A 19,036-nucleotide genomic window follows, 5' to 3' on the forward strand; every position below is an offset into this window, starting at 1 on the left:
GGCAGTTTTGCATAAGTACGGAGTACAACATCGAATTGCCACTCCTTATCACCCTCAAACAAGTGGACAGGTGGAAACATCAAACAGGCAATTGAAAAGAATTTTGGAGGTCACTGTGAATGCATCTCGCAAGGATTGGTCAAAAAAATTGGACGATGCTTTATGGGCATATCATACAGCTTACAAGACACCTATAGGAATGTCTCCATACCGACTAGTCTTTGGAAAAGCATGTCACCTACCAGTGAAATTTGAGCACAGAGCGTATTGGGCATTGAAGCAGTTAAACATGGACCTCGAAAAGGCTGGAGAAACAAGAGTACTACAGCTACATGAGTTGGAGGAATTCAGAAGAGAGGCATATGAGAATACATCCATTTATAAGGAAAGGACAAAGCAGTGGCACGACAAGAACATCAAGCAACAAATTTTTCGAGTGGGGGATCAAGTGCTATTATACAATTCCCGGTTTGAGCTTTTTCCAGGAAAATTGAAGTCTCGATGGTCCGGTCCTTTTACGGTTTCTCAGGTGTTTCCCTACGGGACAGTTGAATTACACCATCCAACTAAAGGAAATTTCATAGTAAATGGTCAACGCATCAAGCATTATGTGGAAGATTTCCCCACCGCTAAAGAGAGTCTTGATCTAGCTGTCCCCTAATAACTGCGGCACTACGTCCAGCTAATGACTTAAAAAAAGCGCTTCTTGGGAGGCAACCCAAGCTCTACCATTTCTTTGATTATTGGTTTATGCTTTGATTTTGTTTTCTTCCTTTAATAATCTATGCTATTGTAGTAACACTTTCTTTTGTTTGTTTTTGTAGGAGAATCCATAAAGGTTACATATTCCGGAATTTGAGTTCTACAATGAAAATGAATGAGTGTGAAAAGGGTGAGGTAAAAAAAAAAAATTACAAAAAGAGGCAGAAACTCAGCGCCTAGGCGCTGCAAAACTGCCTGTTTCGGCAGAAACGCAGCACCTGGCCCAAGCGCTGCGTCTGCGGGGTTAGGCAGAAATACGACGCCCAGGCGCTGCGAACTTAACCCTGCCCCCCCAATTTTTTTTTTTTTTTTCACTTTATTTCTAGCGCTGCGAACTTAACCCTTCCCCCCCAATTTTTATTTTTATTTTTTTTCACTTTATTTCTATTTCGTATAACCTCAACCCCCCTCCCTCCTCACATACGAGATTCCCCAACCCCTTAAGTTTACCATAGTGCCCAAGCGCCACAACCATAGTGCCTAGGCGCTGAAGACATAGCGCCCAGGCGCTATAGCCAGCGCTTAAGCGATGTCCTGTAGCGTCTAGGCGTTGCGATTGACAATCTAGGGCGCATTTTTTTGGGTCATTTTTAAATCCATAAAAATCCTACTTCTACATAAAACGGAGGGGCACCTATAAATATATATTTTCTCATACTTTTGAGGGGTTCTTGACATATTAGAGAGAAAACAACAAGAAGAGAGATTCAAAGGAGAAATTCAAGAAGATTAACACCAAAAATTGAAGATTGGAAGCATTCACTGGAAGAGGAAGGAAATCCCTAGATTGTCAATCGCAGCGCCTAGGCGCTACAGGACAGCGCTCCTGGGCGCTACAGGACAGCGCCTGGGCGCTATGTCTTCAGCGTCTAGGCGCTGATGGTAGTGCCTAGGCACTATGAGTGTGGCGCCTGGGCGCTATGGTTTTGGCGCCTAGGCGCTACCTCTCAGGTCCAAATTTCATCTTCTTTTAGTTTCGTAACGCCTAGGCGCTATGAGTGCAGCGCCTAAAAGCCGTCTTTCTGCCCCAATTCCGTGTTATTGGCCTCTTCGTCCACTTTAATACTTCTTTTAACATCGCTTTTCCTAATTTTCAAAACAACACTAACAAACACGTCAAAAACGTTCTATACTCATAAAATCTAGCATTTAATCAAGCTAAAATTGTACTAAAATCATGAGTGAAACAAACTCATCACTAGCATTAAAGGGAGAAGATTGAAGCCCCTCCAAAATAAAGGCAAGAGAGTTCGTGATCATACGGGCTCTGAAGTTCAAGTCAATGAAATGTACATAAAATATATTTTGGGTGGCAAAGCGATACGAACATAGAAGAAAAGTTGGATTTGGGGTTCATTATTCTAGAGTAGATGTGGGTATTCATGGACAAAGGAATGAATCGAAAGTCTCTTGGATGCTTGACATGTGACATTAACTCAATATTTCACAAGTCAAGTATCAAAACATTCCATCTTAGTTGTCGTAAGACATCAGGCATCAAGCCCTAACTGCCTTGGAGTCTAGAGACCAATCCAATGTGGCAAGGGATTGGGTCTTACCGATCACCTTGGATAGGAGAAGTGGTAGGTTTACTTGGAGCTAATCCTCGTAGGTTGTTCTCATTGAGGTGTTGGGCTACACTCTTAACGTCTCGAAATAGGAGGCGGTCGAGGCAATGGTAGATTGTCGTATTGGCTCAAAGAATGGGTACATATTTGACATTTTACTTAATTGATAGCTATGTTCTCTGACACGTAGGCAAAGGCATAATAATATAAATTACTTTGAATATGTAAGTTCCTAACAGATGAAAAGTTTCCACATTGATGAGTTATTTCTAACTACAAAATATTTCCAGATCTCTCTCAAAACGAGTGATGTTATTGCTGCATGGATCGTATGACGTACCATTGTTGTGCATTATGGACTCATCAGTAAACGTGAAAAGTGTTGGAATGCCGAAGCAAAATTATCTATAAATTAAAAAAAATATTCAATTCAATAAATAAGATCGTTAAGATGTTCAAGTGTTTGTTATATCAAGAATAAATTATTCGAATTTGTAGTTAAATTCGATGGTCAATTCTTGAATAAATTCTAAAACATGGATTTTTCAGTTTTTTGGATCACGAACTTTCATCTTTTTAATTTCAAGAACTTGATGCTTCAAACATTCAAGTTTTCTATGATATTTTTCAAAGTCAAGACCACATCATTGGATGTGCATATTCTTTTAATTAAATTAAGAAACTAATTATTGAACTAAACAACTAATAAAAGTAAGGAAAAAAATTTCTCTATCTCTGTCTCCAAATTTAAACATAATCAAATTTTGTATTATGATTGTTATATGAATTTTAGGTTCCATCCAATTTCTATTGATAGAGATAGAATAGTTCCAATTATTGTACAATAATAATTCCACATTTAATTAAGAGTTCTAATTAAAATTTAAGTAAGTTTTTCAATTAAAGTCCAAATTCAATTAGTTCACATTTTAATTACATGTATAATTCTAGAACTTCAATTACAATTATAATTAAGTTTACCTTTAACAGTAATCACAACAAAGTACAAAACTTTATTGTAATTATAATTAAACCCAAAACTATTATAATTATCGTAATTAAATTTTAATACTTTATAGAGTTACCATAGGGACCTGATCGGACAAATATTATCCAAGTTTCGATAATTAGATCATATCTAGTTGACTCTAAACCACACAATCTAATTATTAGTCTTTGTTTTTTTAACTAAAGGTAAAAGACTAAACTCTTGGAATATATAAGATCACAGAAGTCAATAAATCAGTAATACTTTTCTCTAACTTGTCGTATATGCATTTTATTCCCATCCGAGATCAGATAATTAGGTGCGAGCATAAATGACCGTTTGTCCTTTTAATTATTTTCATTAAATTAAGTATCGTTTTCTTCAACGATCCTGTGAACTAATCAAAGATGTCGAAATTTAACTGTCGGTAAATACTAAGCTCAGATTTTAATCGTCAATAGAAGATATTTAAGTAGTCACTTTATCTATTTTTTGGGTGATGATTCTCGACATGAGTTTATGTTTTTTATTTCGCTCATTCTCAAGTTCTTAACTCATTAAGATACTTGACCAATCAAATTGATTTCACTCATTGATGAATTAAATAACTAATAAATCACGAAAAGATATACCTAACCCTATCAAGGGATTATAATGAAATACACAGCGGTCAAGTGAAATTTAATTCTCCGCACGATCATCTATGGAGTTAAACTCGACACATGGTGCGTTCAATACACTCCAAGCGTACTAGTATCACCTTTAACTATTTATGTGATAAGAACAAATCACAAATCTGAATGGTAAATCGATCAACACTACAACCTTCAAGTACAAGGTGTCAACTCTTATATATTGGTTATGAACAAATTATTTATGATCAACATTTAAATTGTGTTATACTGTATTTCTCAACGCAAAACCCAACTTATATCATCACAAGTAATCATGTACACTTTAATTTACATGTTCAATAATAAATAATATAATAAATAAATAAATAAAATCGCAATTTTTTTATAAATTATTATTCTATCATACAAAATATACTATATAAGCAGAGTTGGCGCTGAGATTTTGGGTGCAATGTGCAAGATTTTAAAAGAGTGCCTCTTCAAGTAATTAGAACACATATTAAAAATATATATATTTCAATAATATTATTTCATTGTAAAAATATGATATTTAATTTTTTTTTTCACATACACGAACAAAAAAACACATAAATAAAACTCAAGAGCATTCTCGAACTTCATCAAAATTCATATGTCATCAATAAAGAACCATCCAAGCCACTAACTTATTCGTGCAATTCCATAAAATCAAACCTTGAAAAAAATTATATATCAAGTGTAAAATTTGAAATGCAACAAATCATGTAAAAATATTTTTTCTTGCATTTTTAAAAGCAAACTCCTAATTAAACGTTTGAAATCAAATTTTTCTAGAAAGTATTGCTCAATATTTTTTAAGTGTTCAACTTTTTCGGAGGAAAATTATGTCGTGCTTTTTCAATCCTCAGTCTCCACATTCAAGCGAAGTGAATTAAAATTTTAACAAGTTCTTGCAAAGTAAATTCAAATAAGTAAAATCATGGAATGAGATTGACGAAAAGATAATAAAGAAAAGATAACATGTAATTCAGATTTTCGACGAGAGTATAATGAAAAATATGAATCGTCAATTATCGCTTAAGGAAAATAGAGAATTTTTTGAAGCCAGATAAAAAAATGATCAGAGAAAAAGATGACTTTTCCAAAAAGATGATTGGTTTCTTTCTTCTCTTCCTCAATTATCTTTGAGGCAATTGAAAAAGGCGGTTGCTCAGTTTTTCTTTCTTCTCTTAATTCTTTGACCGACTTGATCTCTTTTCGACTTTTTCCCTTTTCCTCACATTATTTAAGGTAGGAATACTGTTTAATAATATTATATTCAAGGAAATTATACTTAGTCACATTATTCTTCATTTTAATATCTTATGCATAATAATAAAGATTTTATAGTTTAAAATTAATCTATATTTTAAATATTTAATTATAAATAAATATACAACTATAACAATTTTTTTTTTTTTTTGTTACAAATCTTTCAAACAAGCAGTAGTCATAGGCATCTTCATACTCAAGCCGTAGGATAATCAGTCAAATATCCTACGGCCAAAGATGCTCGGTTAAATAAGTGAGAAGCTTTGCTCATTTTGAGATCATGTGCGGTCGCTCAACTCGCGCAACCTCCAAATCGTCTCTGTATAGGCGCAACCCAACAAAAAGAAAATCACTATCAATAACATAGTTACAACTTTCAAAATCTAGGTAAAGCTTCAATTCAAAGAAGAAGCCCAAACATTATAACGCACGAGGCAATCCTTGTCCCACTTATATATTTTTATATATTTTTTACCATTAAATTCTAGGGTAATTTAAGAATTGTTCCAATGGGCTTGTATAATGTGTTAACATAAAAAAATTGAATTAACGTGATTCTAAATAAAAAAAATTTTTCAAAAAATAACTAAACACTTGGATGGGGCAGGGGGGTGGTGATCCCGCCTCAGGCCCATGACAGAGCAGTGGAATATCGTGGAGTTCTAGTTTTTTTTATTTAAATTGCCATCTTTAACCATAAAACATTTAGAAGTCGCAGTGTGTAACCTGTGCCCATTGTAAAACAACACATTGAGCATCCGTTTGGACATTTTATAAATAATTTATAAAAAGGAACAATAGTGATTTTCAAAGAATATGTCAATAATAATGAGTAGTAGTTATGAATACATGATTAAAATTAATATTTTGAGTGAATTTGTAAATCATTTATAGATTTATTACCAAATGGAGCGTATATTTCAAATGTGAGAGTTCAACTTTCAACACCAAATAATGGCCTAAACATATATCGCCAAATTTACAATTTCAATAAATTTGTAAAATTTAAATAAGCTGTTTTCTTTAGGGAAAAATTCATTAAAGGTTCTAATCTTTTATAAAAATGCAAATAGATCCCTAACTTAAAATTTCGACACCAACATCCCTATTTTCCCGTCCAAATTGGAAGGTTATGAATTCATTTGCACTTTTTGTAAATATTAGCATCCCCGCTAAAATAAATTTATTTTGTGATTTTTTATGTAATTGAAAAAAATAAAAACTGCCAAAGTGGAAAAATTGGCCGTTACAATTGCAGGGGCAAGATCCATATAGGCTATAGCCAACCAAGCCAATGGCTAGACTCACACAGAGAGCTTCATAGCAATTATATACACCATCTCCGATTCTCTCTTTAATTTTGCTGGATCAACTCAATCAACAGAGAGAGAATGAGCGGAGCGGGGAAGAAGGTAGCAGACGTGGCTTTCAAGGCCGGTAGAACCATCGATTGGGAAGGCATGGCCAAGTTGCTGGTCTCCGACGAGGCCCGAAAGGAGTTCGCCACGCTCCGACGAGCCTTCGATGAAGTGAACACTCAGTTGCAGACCAAATTCAGCAAGGTATCGATGTAGATACAAGTACTATATTTTATGGGTATTTGTATGTGCGAATTATTTGGGGTTTGCTTTTGGTTCTTTTTAGATTGGGTGTGGTACAGATCTGTGGAGTTTTTTTGTTGGTGGTATTGCTAAGCGATTTGTTTTCGTTTTGAAATTGTGCAAAAATAAAATGAATAAATAGGTGTGTTTAGTTTTTGAGAGATTGGGCTTATTTTTTGTTATATTTTTTTTCTGGGTTATATCTGAGCTGGGATAAAATTGTCGGGGAGATAATTCTTAAAAGTTTTTGTTGATTTACTCATTCTCTTTGTTTCGATGGCATGAGATTGAGGCCTTAGATTGAAATTTTTGAATATGTGATTCTAATTTGATGACTTCATTTCTAATTTCAATGTCTAGGGCCTAAGCATATCTATAAAATACAACCTTGGTGTTTTCCTTGGTAAAATCATTAACCGAATGGAGTCTATGTATTGAAGTTCACATGTCAGAACTTGAATTAGAAGATGGGAAATGATAGAGAAAAATTGAAACAATGTCTGTTTTTTAACCTGATATTTCAAACACATAATCATATGACCCGTTTATGGGTTTTCTGAGCGGCAGGTCTTTAACAAGTGAACCCAACAAAGTTATATTAGTGCATTGGCTTCTTCTTTCTGTATTAGCTTAGCTCTGGCATTCAAATTGACGTGTGAGAATGAAGGGAAAGTAGAAGTGTTGGTATCATTGGAGCACTGAATTAAAAGCAGCCTTCTTATATGCATTATGCAAATTGCACTTTTTTAGTGACCTTCTTCGTGAACTTAAAGGAGAAATTGAATAACATAGGAATGTGGTTCGTCTAGTGTCTATACATATTGAGTCCTAGAAGAAAGGAACATATGTAGTTAATGGTTTCTTGTTGAAGAAGTCAAAGTCTTTTAGTTGTTTGTTTATCTTTCTGTTAATAAACCCTATTTGTTAGGGTCATGCTGTGTTGTTTGATTCAGTTTTCAATTAGAATACCACGTTCATAGGAGTGTAGAACGTGGGCTATTATTTTCTTATTTCCTGTTCGAGTTTGTAAAGCTATATTAGCCGAAAGCTTTCTATGAATTCAATAAGAGTTATTCTCCAAATATTGCAGAGATTCTATCTAGAGTTTAAGTCTTCAACAAATATTTGGTATCAGAGCCTCATCACAAGCCTGACCAAGAGATGGAGAAAGGAAAGAGGGTCTATGATTGAAGTATGGCTATAGAAAGCAACTTCATTCAGCCTGCAATTCCTAAGTTTGATGGCCATTATGATAACTGGTCAATGCTTATGGTAAATTTCCTTCGATCGAAGGAATATTGGAGTGTAGTGGAGAATGGAATAAATGCGGCACCAGAGGAAGCAGTGTTGACTGAGGCTCAGCGCTAGCTAATGGAGGATTAGAAGTTGAAAGATTTGAAGGTCAAGAATTATTTGTTTCAGGCTATAGATCAGACGATTATAGAGAATAGTCAAGGATACAACGAAGCAAATTTGGGACTCGATGAAGCAAAAATATCAGGGTTCAACAAAGGTGAAGCGAGCACAATTGCAAGCCTAAGAAGAGAGTTTGAGGTCCTACAGATGAAGGAAGGAGAAGGAGTGGACAAGTACTTTGCTCGTACTCTCACCATTGTTAACAAGATGAAGATACATGGTGAGAAGATGGATCAAGTTGTTATTATTGAGAAAATTTTGAGGTCTATGACTTCATTTGACTGTCGTGTGTTCAGTGGAAGAATCTAATGATTTGGACACTAACAATCGATGAGTTACAGAGTAGCTTGCTAGTGCATGAGCAAAGGATGGATGGGCATAAAAGTGGTGAAGAGTAGGTACTCAAATTCTCATATGAGGATAGAGTTGGAGGTGGAGGAAGGGGACGTGGAGCTTACAAAGGAAGAGGCCGAGACATAGGAAGACATCCTTTCAACAAAGAAATTGTGGAATGTTACAAGTGTTACAAACTAGGACAATTTCAATACGAGTGTCCAAGCTGGGAAAAGAATGCGAACTATGTTGAGTTGGGGGAGGAAGATGAAATGCTGTTAATGTCATATGTGGAACTTAACAACTCGAGAAGAGAGGATGTGTGGTTCCTCGACTCTAGTTGTAGTAGCCATATGAGTGGGAACAAGAAATGGTTCTCACACCTTGATGAAAGTTTCAGACATTCTGTAAAACTTGGGACGACACCAATATGGCAGTCACTGGAAAAGGGAGCATAAGGATGGAGGTTGGTGGGATTTCACAAGTGATTATAGAAGTGTTTTACATATCAGAGTTAAAGAACAACCTGCTTAGCATCGGACAGCTTCAAGAAAAAAGCCTTGCCATCCTAATTTGGGAAGGAATGTGTAAGTTGTATCATCCAAGGAGAGGTCTGATCATGCAGAATACAATGTCTGCAAACAGAATGTTCGTCCTATTAGCTAACTGCGCTACCTTGTGTCTCTGCTTGTCTTCAAACAGCCCGTGAAGATGTGTCACTCCTATGGCATTGCAGGTTTGGTCACCTAAATTTTAAGAGCTTGAAAATGTTGCAATATAAGGTGAAATGTATGCTTGTATGCAAGACTCCGAGCAAAATATGCACTAATTGCCTAGTGGGGAGACAACACCGAAGGACTATACCAAGGAAGAGTTCATGGAGGGCTTCTCAAAGGTTGCAGCTAGTCCACGCTGACATTTGTGGACTAATCAAACCAATGTCAAGCAGCAAAAAGAGGTATTTGATATGCTTCGTTGATGACTTTAGCAGAAAAACATGCATTTATTTCTTGAGTGAGAAGTCAGAAGCATTTGGTGTCTTTAAAATTTTCAAGCAATTTGTTGAAAAGGAAATTGGTGAATTTATAAAATGTTTGCACACGGATAGGAGAGGTGAATTTACATCTTCCGAGTTCAATCATTTTTGTGAAAATAATGGTATTAGAAGACAGTTGACGGCAGCCTATACACCCCAACAAAACGGGGTGGTTGAGCGAAAGAATCGAACCATAATGAATATGGTTCGAAGTATGTTGTCTGAGAAGAAGGTTCCTGAAACATTTTGGTCAGAAACTGCGAGGTGGAGTGTGCATGTGTTAAATCGAAGCCCAACCTTGGCCTTAAAAGATGTGACTCCAGAAGAAGCTTGGAGCGGTATCAAGCCTACAGTAGACTATTTTCGAGTGTTTGGATGTGTTGCACATGTACACATTCCCGACAACAAGAGGGTGAAGTTAGATGATAAGAGTTTTTCGTGTGTGTTTTTGGGAAGGATCGAGGAATCAAAGGCCTATAGACTTTATGATCATGTTGCTAAACGTATTGTGGTGAGCAGGGATGTAAATTTTGAAGAAAATGAGTGTTGAAATTGGGAAAGAAGTGCAGAAGGAGTAAAGCTTGACATTTTAGGATGGGGAGATGATGATGAAGGTAGTGAGCAAAGTAATGAAGAAGGTGAGGGCAGTAAGCTTGAGGAAGAAGAAAGTGGAGCTAGCTCATCATCACATGAGCCTTTTGATGAAAATTTACCAAGCTCGGATGAGGTGAGGACTAGAAGACGGCCTCCTTGGTTGGAAGGCTATGTTAGTGGTGAAGATTGAGGTCTGTCTGAAGAAGCTGCCACCCTATTACATTCTAGGAGGCTGTCAAAAGTCCAAAGTGGAAGGAAGCTAGGGATTTGGAAATTGAAGCTATCGAAAGGAATGGTACTTGAGAGCTGACCACTCTACTTGTTGGAGCCAAGAAAATTGGTGTGAAATGGTTGTTTAAAACAAAGCTTAACGAGCATGGATCTGTGGACAATTGCAAAGCTCGCCTCGTGTCTAAAGGGTATGCACAAGAGCGTGGAATTGATTATAATGAGGTGTTTGCCCCAGTTGCAAGATGGGACACTATCAGAATGGTGATTGCTCTTGCAGCTCAGATGGGGTAGAATATTTTCCAACTAGTGTGAAGAGTGCCTTCTTGCACGGTGAATTGACTGAGGAAGTTTTTGTGGATCAACCTCAAGGTTACGAAAGAAAAGGGGAGGAGGACAAGGTGTACAAGCTAATGAAGGCGTTCTATTGTTTTAAGTAGGCTCCAAGGGCTTGGTACAGTCGGATCGAGTCTTATTTTGTGAAAGAGGGCTTCGAAAAGTGCAGTTTTGAGCATACACTGTTTATCAGGTCCGATAAGGAAGGTAAATTTCTTATTGTTAGTTTGTATGTTGATGATCTTATATTTACTGGTGATGAGGTGGAGATGTTTGAGAAGTTTAAATAATCTATGATGCTCGAGTTTGAAATGACTGATCTTGGAAGGATGAGATACTTCCTTGGAGTAACTTCACAAAATGAAGATGGGATCTACATCAGTCAAAAGAAGTATGCTCGAGATGTGTTCGAAAGGTTTGGGTTGGCAAATAGCAACTCAGTCAAGAACCCTATTGTCCCACGGTTTAAGTTGATGAAGGATGAGAAGGGAGCTAAAGTTGATGCCACTGCTTTCAAGCAAATGGTTGGGAGTCTTATGTATTTAACTGCAACAAGGCCTGACTTAATGTATGTTGTTGGTTTAATTAGCAGATACATGGGGAGTCCCACTGAACTGCATTTACAAGCAGCAAAGAGAGTGCTTCGATATGTAAAAGGCACTGTGGATTTGAGGATCTTTTACAAGAAGGGTACAAATGGGATTTTGCTGGGTTACATTGACGGTGACTATGCAGGTGACTTAGTTGATCGAAGAAGCACTTCTGGTTACATCTTCAAGCTTGGAACTGGAGTTGTAGCTTGGTCATCAAAGAAACAACCAATTGTGACTTTATCCACCCTTGCCAGAGAGTTTGGATGAGGAAAGTATTGGGGAAGCTCGGTCACATTTAAAACAGGAGTACTATAGTGTTCTGTGATAATTGCTCTACTATAAAGTTGTCAAATAATCATGTGCTACATGGGAGGAGCAAACATATTGACATAAGGCTCCACTTTCTCCGTGGCCTTGTTAAAGATGTAGTTTTGGAACTTGTTCATTGTGCTACAGAGAATCAAGTTGTTGATGTTATGAGCAAGCCATTGAAGCTTGATGCATTCTTGAGGCTTCGAGAATAGCTCAGTGTATGTGCAGTACCCGAGGTAGACTGTTTGCTGACTGCAAATCAGTTTAGGGGAGGAAATTGTTTGAAGAAGTCAAAAGTCTTTTAGTTGTTTGTTTATCTTTCTATTAATAAACCCTATTTGTTAGGGTCATGCTGTGTTGTTTGATTCAGTTTTCAACTAGAATACCACGTTCATAGGAGTGTAGAACGTGGGCTGTTTTTTTCTTATTTCCTGTTCCAGTTTGTAAGGCTATATTAGCCGAAAGCTTTCTTTGAACTCAATAAGAGTTTTTCTCCAAATATTGCAGAGTATTCTGTCTAGAGTTTACGTCTTCAACATTTCTTCCTTTTCTTAATGACTAAACTCAACAATGTACTTTTTCCCTGCTTTTATAGTGAAAAAAATAAAAATCAGTTAGGTGTTTTTATCCCCTGTGTAGTCTAGATTAAAATCTGATCATCTCATTTCATAGATCCCTAACTTTTCAACCACACATTTCATCAACTTTTCAAAATCTAGTAAAAATATGTTTTTAATCTACTCCTAACAGGGGCTCAGTCTTTACATTTTCATTTACTTTTGTTACTTTAGCCAGCTTTAAACATTCATTTGCATGTATGTTGTATTATCTTTATGTCAATGGAAATATGATATCTCTTGGATGCATGAGGGAGAACTACATTTTTGTTGTTGAGGGGCTTCCAATTGTTATTGGAATACTTTCATTAAACTTGATATGCTTTCAGTTTTTCCGCTTGGGTTTCCAACCCTTAGGTGCCATTCCTAGCAGCCAAATATAGCGTCAAGTGTCATCTATTTTCGATTGTTTTTGCGTGCTAGTCATTTTTTTAAATTGTCAAATAGTTTTGTTAGCTTTTTTGTGCCTGAACATATGAGTAATGTGGACACACTTCAGTTATTTGAAATTGCATTTTGTATTACCATATTTATGGTTCTGTCTGTTTCTACGAGAAAACTTAATTTCTTTTTCTTTCACGAGCATAACTAGAAGTTTCTATCGTGCTTTTGGAAGTCATTATTGATGGAAAATAAATGTGAACCTGAGAAATATTGATTTGCTCTACCACAAGCAATTTTGCATTGTGATATTTGTCAAGCTGTTTCCTTAATTTACATTTATACTTGGTGTGTATCTATGACTATCTAGATCTGGTACAAATTATTATTCATTTCGATAGTAGGTGTTTGTAGTATACGTACAATGAAAATGACATATTTTGTGCAGGCTTGGAAAAAATTATAATTTCCTTACAAATTTATGATCAAAGTCAAATATTAATTTTAATCACACATTTTGTAGGATGTCAACTACTTCCCACTTATCCATCACTTTTCAATCACGTTATAATTTCAGTAACTTATAATTTTATCCAAACATATACACACTGACATGACAAATGCAGTTTTATTGAGGTTTTCTTTAACAGTTTCATGCAATGCAATGTGATTGACTTACTTTTTCTAGATTATATTTTCTTAAAAAAATGAAATTTTGTATAATAATCATGTTGTAAACTATAGTCTCCTGCCGTTCTTTAGGCCCATACAAATGACGAGCATTTGATCTTTTAAATTTTCAGTTACTTTCATTTTTTGAGCTTGCTAAGCCTAGGGAGAACATAAAACTACTCAGAATATTATATTTTTCAATATAATTCACTATTCAGTGTCATTTTTTCTAGCGTATGTTAATGGTCCAAAATAGAAGATTGTATTGCCAATAGCATCCGCCATCCAGAATATGCAATGGTGTTACTTTCTTCCTTTCTAATGGCAAGTAGAGGGAATACATGTAGAGTGGACTTTTCAAACTAATTTTACTTTCTTGCATATGCAGGAACCAGAACCCATAGACTGGGAATATTACAGGAAGGGGATTGGTTCTCGCTTGGTTGATATGTATAAACAAGCATATGACGGTATGTGTAGCATGTTGCCTGGCTTTTTCATTATTTGTGTTTTCCATATATTAATTGCTCCTTTTTATTGTTTTTTGTTTTCTGGATTGGCAAGTGACTTCCTGAACTGGGTTTATTGTGTCAGTGCTAAAGATCATATTTTCTGTTAGAAAACATATTTCATATGCCTCCCAGCGAGCACAGCTCAAGCTGGATATATAGAGTGAGAATAACACTGTGAACGGTTTTTAGATTATACAAGCTGAACCCCTACAACTGACTACGTAGAAACGACATTTTATACAATCAGTCATAGAAGTACTCTTGAAGTTTGGATAACAAAATTGTGAGTCAAACGTGCAAATGCATATGGCAGGATTTGGAGCCAGCCACTTGAATTTTTGGCTGAATTTTATTCTACTAAAATGCTTGAATTTTTATATATTTTTTTCGAAGTAGGGTATTTTCGTATTTTAATGAATTCTGGACATGGGTTAGATTTTATCATCTGTGGTTCTTAATTTGGTTTAATGACATGATTTATGGAAAATCTTAATTGGTCCATAACAAAATTTAGTGATGGGTCATATATCTTTTAGTTCATACTTGTAGTTGTAGTCTTTGTACTGGTGGAAGAGATCATTTGAGTTCAAGTAGCAATCTCTTCATTTAGCCCCTATTTGGTGTAGATTAAAATTTGATAAAAATCTCAAATCTACAATTAATTTTAACCACACATTTCATGGGACCCATGACCTTTTAACCATACATTTCATCAACTTTTTCAAAATCTATTAAAAATCTTTATGTCTACACCAAACTGGGGCATAATAAATTTAGATATTATTACGTAAAATTGAGTGTGCTGTGTTTTTCAAAATGTCTACTATAGTTTTTCTTCTGTCCAATGATTTTAGCACTCTAAATCCTTCTTCAAAACACAAAGGAATCATTATTAGAGCCATCCTTTCTCAATATCAGAATCACCAAAAACTGCTGTGATCTCTCAGAATTTACTGTTCAAGGGTCTGTTCATCAGTTTTCGAATGGAGATCGGATTGTGTTAAAATCTCAGCTGTTTGTTTTACCATATTTAGATCTTTATTATTATGTTTTCTTCTTATCTTTTGGACTTGTTCATTTATACTTTGCGGACTAGTCGTCTTGCAGCTATGAACTTGAAGTAAAGAGGTCTTTAATCTTTGGCCTATGGCTTATCTCTCATTGAATTTTACAAGCTATTTACTGTATGAAAATAATAATATGCCTGGGAAGATATTAATAGAAAAGTGATATTTGAATCATAGTATTGAACCACAACTCTTCAAAACCTGTATTAGCTGTAAATTCTAAGATACCTGTTGCTTGAGAGAAGATATCCTAGTCCCAATCAACTGTTCTAGTGAATTCTTCGTATAGTTTATTCACCTTGAAGTGTTTCTAATGCGGCCTACAAATCCTGGAACATATTTAAACAAAGAAAAAGAAGAGGAGGAAAAACTTAGAAAATGTTGTAGTTATGGCGTCTTCGTGATTTTTATCATATCTGAACAACCCTGGAATTCATTGACGACGTGATTAGGAAAAATCTGCAGATTACTGAATCATGGAGGTAAGTCCCTGGTTGGCTCGCAAAGAGTCTTTTTAAATCATTCTTTATTGGGGAATTTGGTTGACCTTAGTTCTGCTGTTTTACTTACTTTTAACTTCAAGAAAGATGATCTGATTTTTTTTTTCTGCAGAAGTTAAAATCCCACAATATGTAGACAACGTCACTCCTCAATACAAACCCAAGTTTGACGCTCTGGTGAGAAGATTTATGAGGACTGCATAATCACTCTACCTTTTTATGAACTCAGGAAATTTGTATTTCTTTCTGCACTTCCTATTTCCCAAGCCTGATAGAGAACATCTTCAATTGCTTGGAACATCCTCTGCAACTTTTTAATTTAGACGTCGTTGCCTTTGTTGGGACAGTAGCTGCCCTGGTATCTTGAACAACTAGAAGCTTGCTCTATGTAAAAAGTGAAAACGAATGTCAAAACCTTAAATATGAAAAACAAGATTTCTTGTTTTATATTCCAAATAATTTTATTCATCACAATCTTCAGAGAAGTACATCATAAAGCAAAAGACACCACACCACCTCTCGAACATTGCCCTCTTAATCTAGTCACAATGAAGATATTCCAAGTTCTAACTGGATTCTCGTTAACAATTCTTTCTTTTCTCTTCTATATTTCACATTATGAGTGTTAGAGAATCTTATGTTGAAGTTGCTTGTCTCGAGTTGTAGTTGGTCGAGCTGAAAGAAGCTGAGCAGAAGTCGCTGAAGGAGTCGGAAAGACTGGAAAAGGAAATTGTTGATGTCCAAGAGCTGAAGGTAATGTAAACACGGTTTTTTGCATGCACAAATCTTCACCCATCCCCTTTTTGCCTTCTCTTCCCTACTCATGTCTCCTCTGTATCGGGATGTCTCACAAATTTTTTCTTGGTGTGACAGATGAAACTAAGTACAATGACCGCTGATGAATACTTTGCAAAGCATCCTGAACTGAAGAAGAAGTTTGATGATGAAATCCGAAACGATTACTGGGGCTATTAGTTTTTGCTTCATGTAGCACCTCCCGGGACCAGTTTCACTCGAAGTCTCAAACCTTTTTGAGCTTGTCCGCAATTTATGAATAAAGAGGAATGTTTTGTTTTATCCTTTCATTTCTTGGTTATTTTCAAGACTGTGAACCAGGAGACAGTCACTGGGGGATTTGCTAATGCAACCTTCGATACGAGGATTAACATGATGTGTTGAAATATTCAATGAAATTTCATAATCAGAAGTCCCATGGATTTTCAGACTCGTGGTGTATGAATGTTTAGTACGTAGTAGTGGATGCGTTGACAAGATTTAAACTTTTTTTCTTTAATATGTCCAATCTCGTCCCATTATATAAAATACTAAATTCTTAACTGTTTTCCGTCCCTGTACCATCCAATTTTAACTAACGAGCATGTCACACAGTCTGTAATGCGCTTCAGAGTGAAATATCGATGAATTCTTTTTCAGGTAATGCGATTTCCTTGTAGGCCAGGCCATTAAATTTTGTAGAACCGAACTATTGGACGATGTGCAGAAAAAAATTTACTAATGAATTTTAAATTTATTAAGATTAAAACTTAATTTGTCTTTAATCTCATTACAATGCTGAAAGTATAAAATATTACAAACATGCAAATGCAGACTGTTAATATGAAACCGAAAACTTCTCCCAATATCTGAACAGTGCCTTTACCTGGTAAATGCCGGGAATGCCATGAAATTCTGAATGAAAGACACCTATGAGATTTTTTTCTGTCCCTCCCCTTTACATAAACTGCCTTTAACTCCAAAATACTCCAAAATCAAGCAAAATTTTGACTGAAAAATTAGTTTTAAACAATTATTGAAAATGGGGAGGAGATGGGCTTTGTTTTTACTAGTGGTTGTGGTCTGTTGTGCACTGGTGGCAGGTGTTGGTGGCAATGAAGATGACTGGAGGTGGGAGGAGGAAGAAGGCGGTGAAGGTAGTGGAGAAGAGGGCGGAGCAGGGCGGCCGGAAGGAGTGGACTGGTTCTTGTTGCAGGATTCAAAGCAAGTGGTGAAGACTGATGCAGGGAAAATGAGCGTGGTGAGAGGTTTTGGAGGCAAATATATGAAAAGTCCCATGCATATTGGGTACATTAATATGGAGCCCAAAAGTTTGTTCATACCTCAGTATCTTGATTCCAGTCTTATACTTTTCATTCGCGAAGGTATTCATTTTTCTTTAATTTACATGTTTTGTGGGTCGAGTTGGACAATTCTGAATATGATTAACATAAATTTGACACTGGTTATGTTGAATAATCGACCTTCAATGGTGGATTTTTCGAGCTCAGTTTAACTAATCTCTATCTTATTAAACACACCCAATAAAGGCTTCAACCCAAACAATGATTCTTACTTCGGTTGCTCAACTCAATGTGTTCACAAAGAACACAATATAGTGGCTGCAATGAATCACAAAGAATAGAGGAAGACAGATTCAATTTTTGGCTCAAGAGAGAAAATTGGAGAAAAATGTAGGCTGCCTTTTTTCAATTGCGCACACACACGGCTCCTTCACAAATGAGAACAATATATAGGCTTAGGGTATAATAATATAATGGGCTCATGGACCAACTAATGGTTAAAGGGGGCGGAACACAAATTGAGCCATCCGAGAAGTAAATGGGCCGTGAGCAACATTAACTATATTAAGTTGCTTCAAACGACCCTCGAGTTATTTTTCGGGTTGAGCTAATTAATCGAGTGTGTTAATAAATATTTCAATCATTGGCCGAAGCCTATGAAATCTAATCCGACTATCCGACACTGTTTAACATTATCGCTCGGGATTATTGGGTATCAAAAACCCAACAATCTCCACCTTGATGCCCAATAATCTGCAAATAACCAAAACACAGTTTAAACTTGCACAATCAAAGTAATCCAATAAAATTGGTAACTCAGACCTTACCTCGTGTTTCGAACCGAAACACACACCATACCTGCTCCATGTACTCACCGGGGCTAAGGTCCAAAAAAACCCAGGTAGAAACAAGTACTTACAGTGAACAACTAATCATGCGATAAAGATATTATATAGGATACATCACACAGATCTTTTCAAATTCATGTTCTCACATAATCAAAGATTAACACCAAGTTAATCAGCACACGGTCAAACACATATGCAACAAATGCATAAATGACCTCATGAAAGATCTCACCACATTTATCCTATCCCATTTCGTGTTACTCTTATCTCGAGAACACATATCTCCTCTCATCACCCACCATGCTCACTAAATAGATCACACAACTCATGTCAAAATGACAAGTCACAATAGATCCTAAGTTCAGGGATAATCCTCTATCACCACATCACTTCTCCTAACCTACGTGGATAATGAGACTCCACCTTACAGAAGTGATAGAAGTACCTCTCTCGCACTCCACCTGTATAGGGTCTCTTTCACAGATAAAGGATTCTACACATTTGATCACATCTCCACTTGTGATCCAAATGTCACACTCCACATCCCCCGGTACAAATCACCATGTACCCCTAGGCATCTATACTCCACCTTACCAAAAGACATCTAGCACACTGCTAACGCATCCTAACCCACTATGCATGCAAACGATTACACCAAGTAATCACATT

General features: G+C 36.1%; 1 protein-coding gene across 1 annotated transcript; it reads left to right on the forward strand.

The window, feature by feature from the left end:
• The first annotated feature begins 6,492 nt into the window (after window positions 1-6,492).
• Window positions 6,493-16,727, forward strand: LOC111369918 (ATP synthase subunit d, mitochondrial-like). The gene is made up of 5 exons (XM_022991648.1): window positions 6,493-6,805; window positions 13,751-13,832; window positions 15,554-15,618; window positions 16,108-16,194; window positions 16,315-16,727. The coding sequence occupies exons 1-5, from the start codon at window positions 6,635-6,637 to the stop codon at window positions 16,414-16,416; spliced, it is 507 nt and encodes a 168-aa protein (XP_022847416.1). The 5' UTR covers window positions 6,493-6,634; the 3' UTR covers window positions 16,417-16,727.
• Window positions 16,728-19,036: the final 2,309 nt, after the last annotated feature.

The sequence above is a fragment of the Olea europaea genome, chromosome 20 (genome assembly GCF_002742605.1).
Source record: "Olea europaea var. sylvestris chromosome 20, O_europaea_v1, whole genome shotgun sequence".
NCBI lineage: Eukaryota > Viridiplantae > Streptophyta > Magnoliopsida > Lamiales > Oleaceae > Olea > Olea europaea.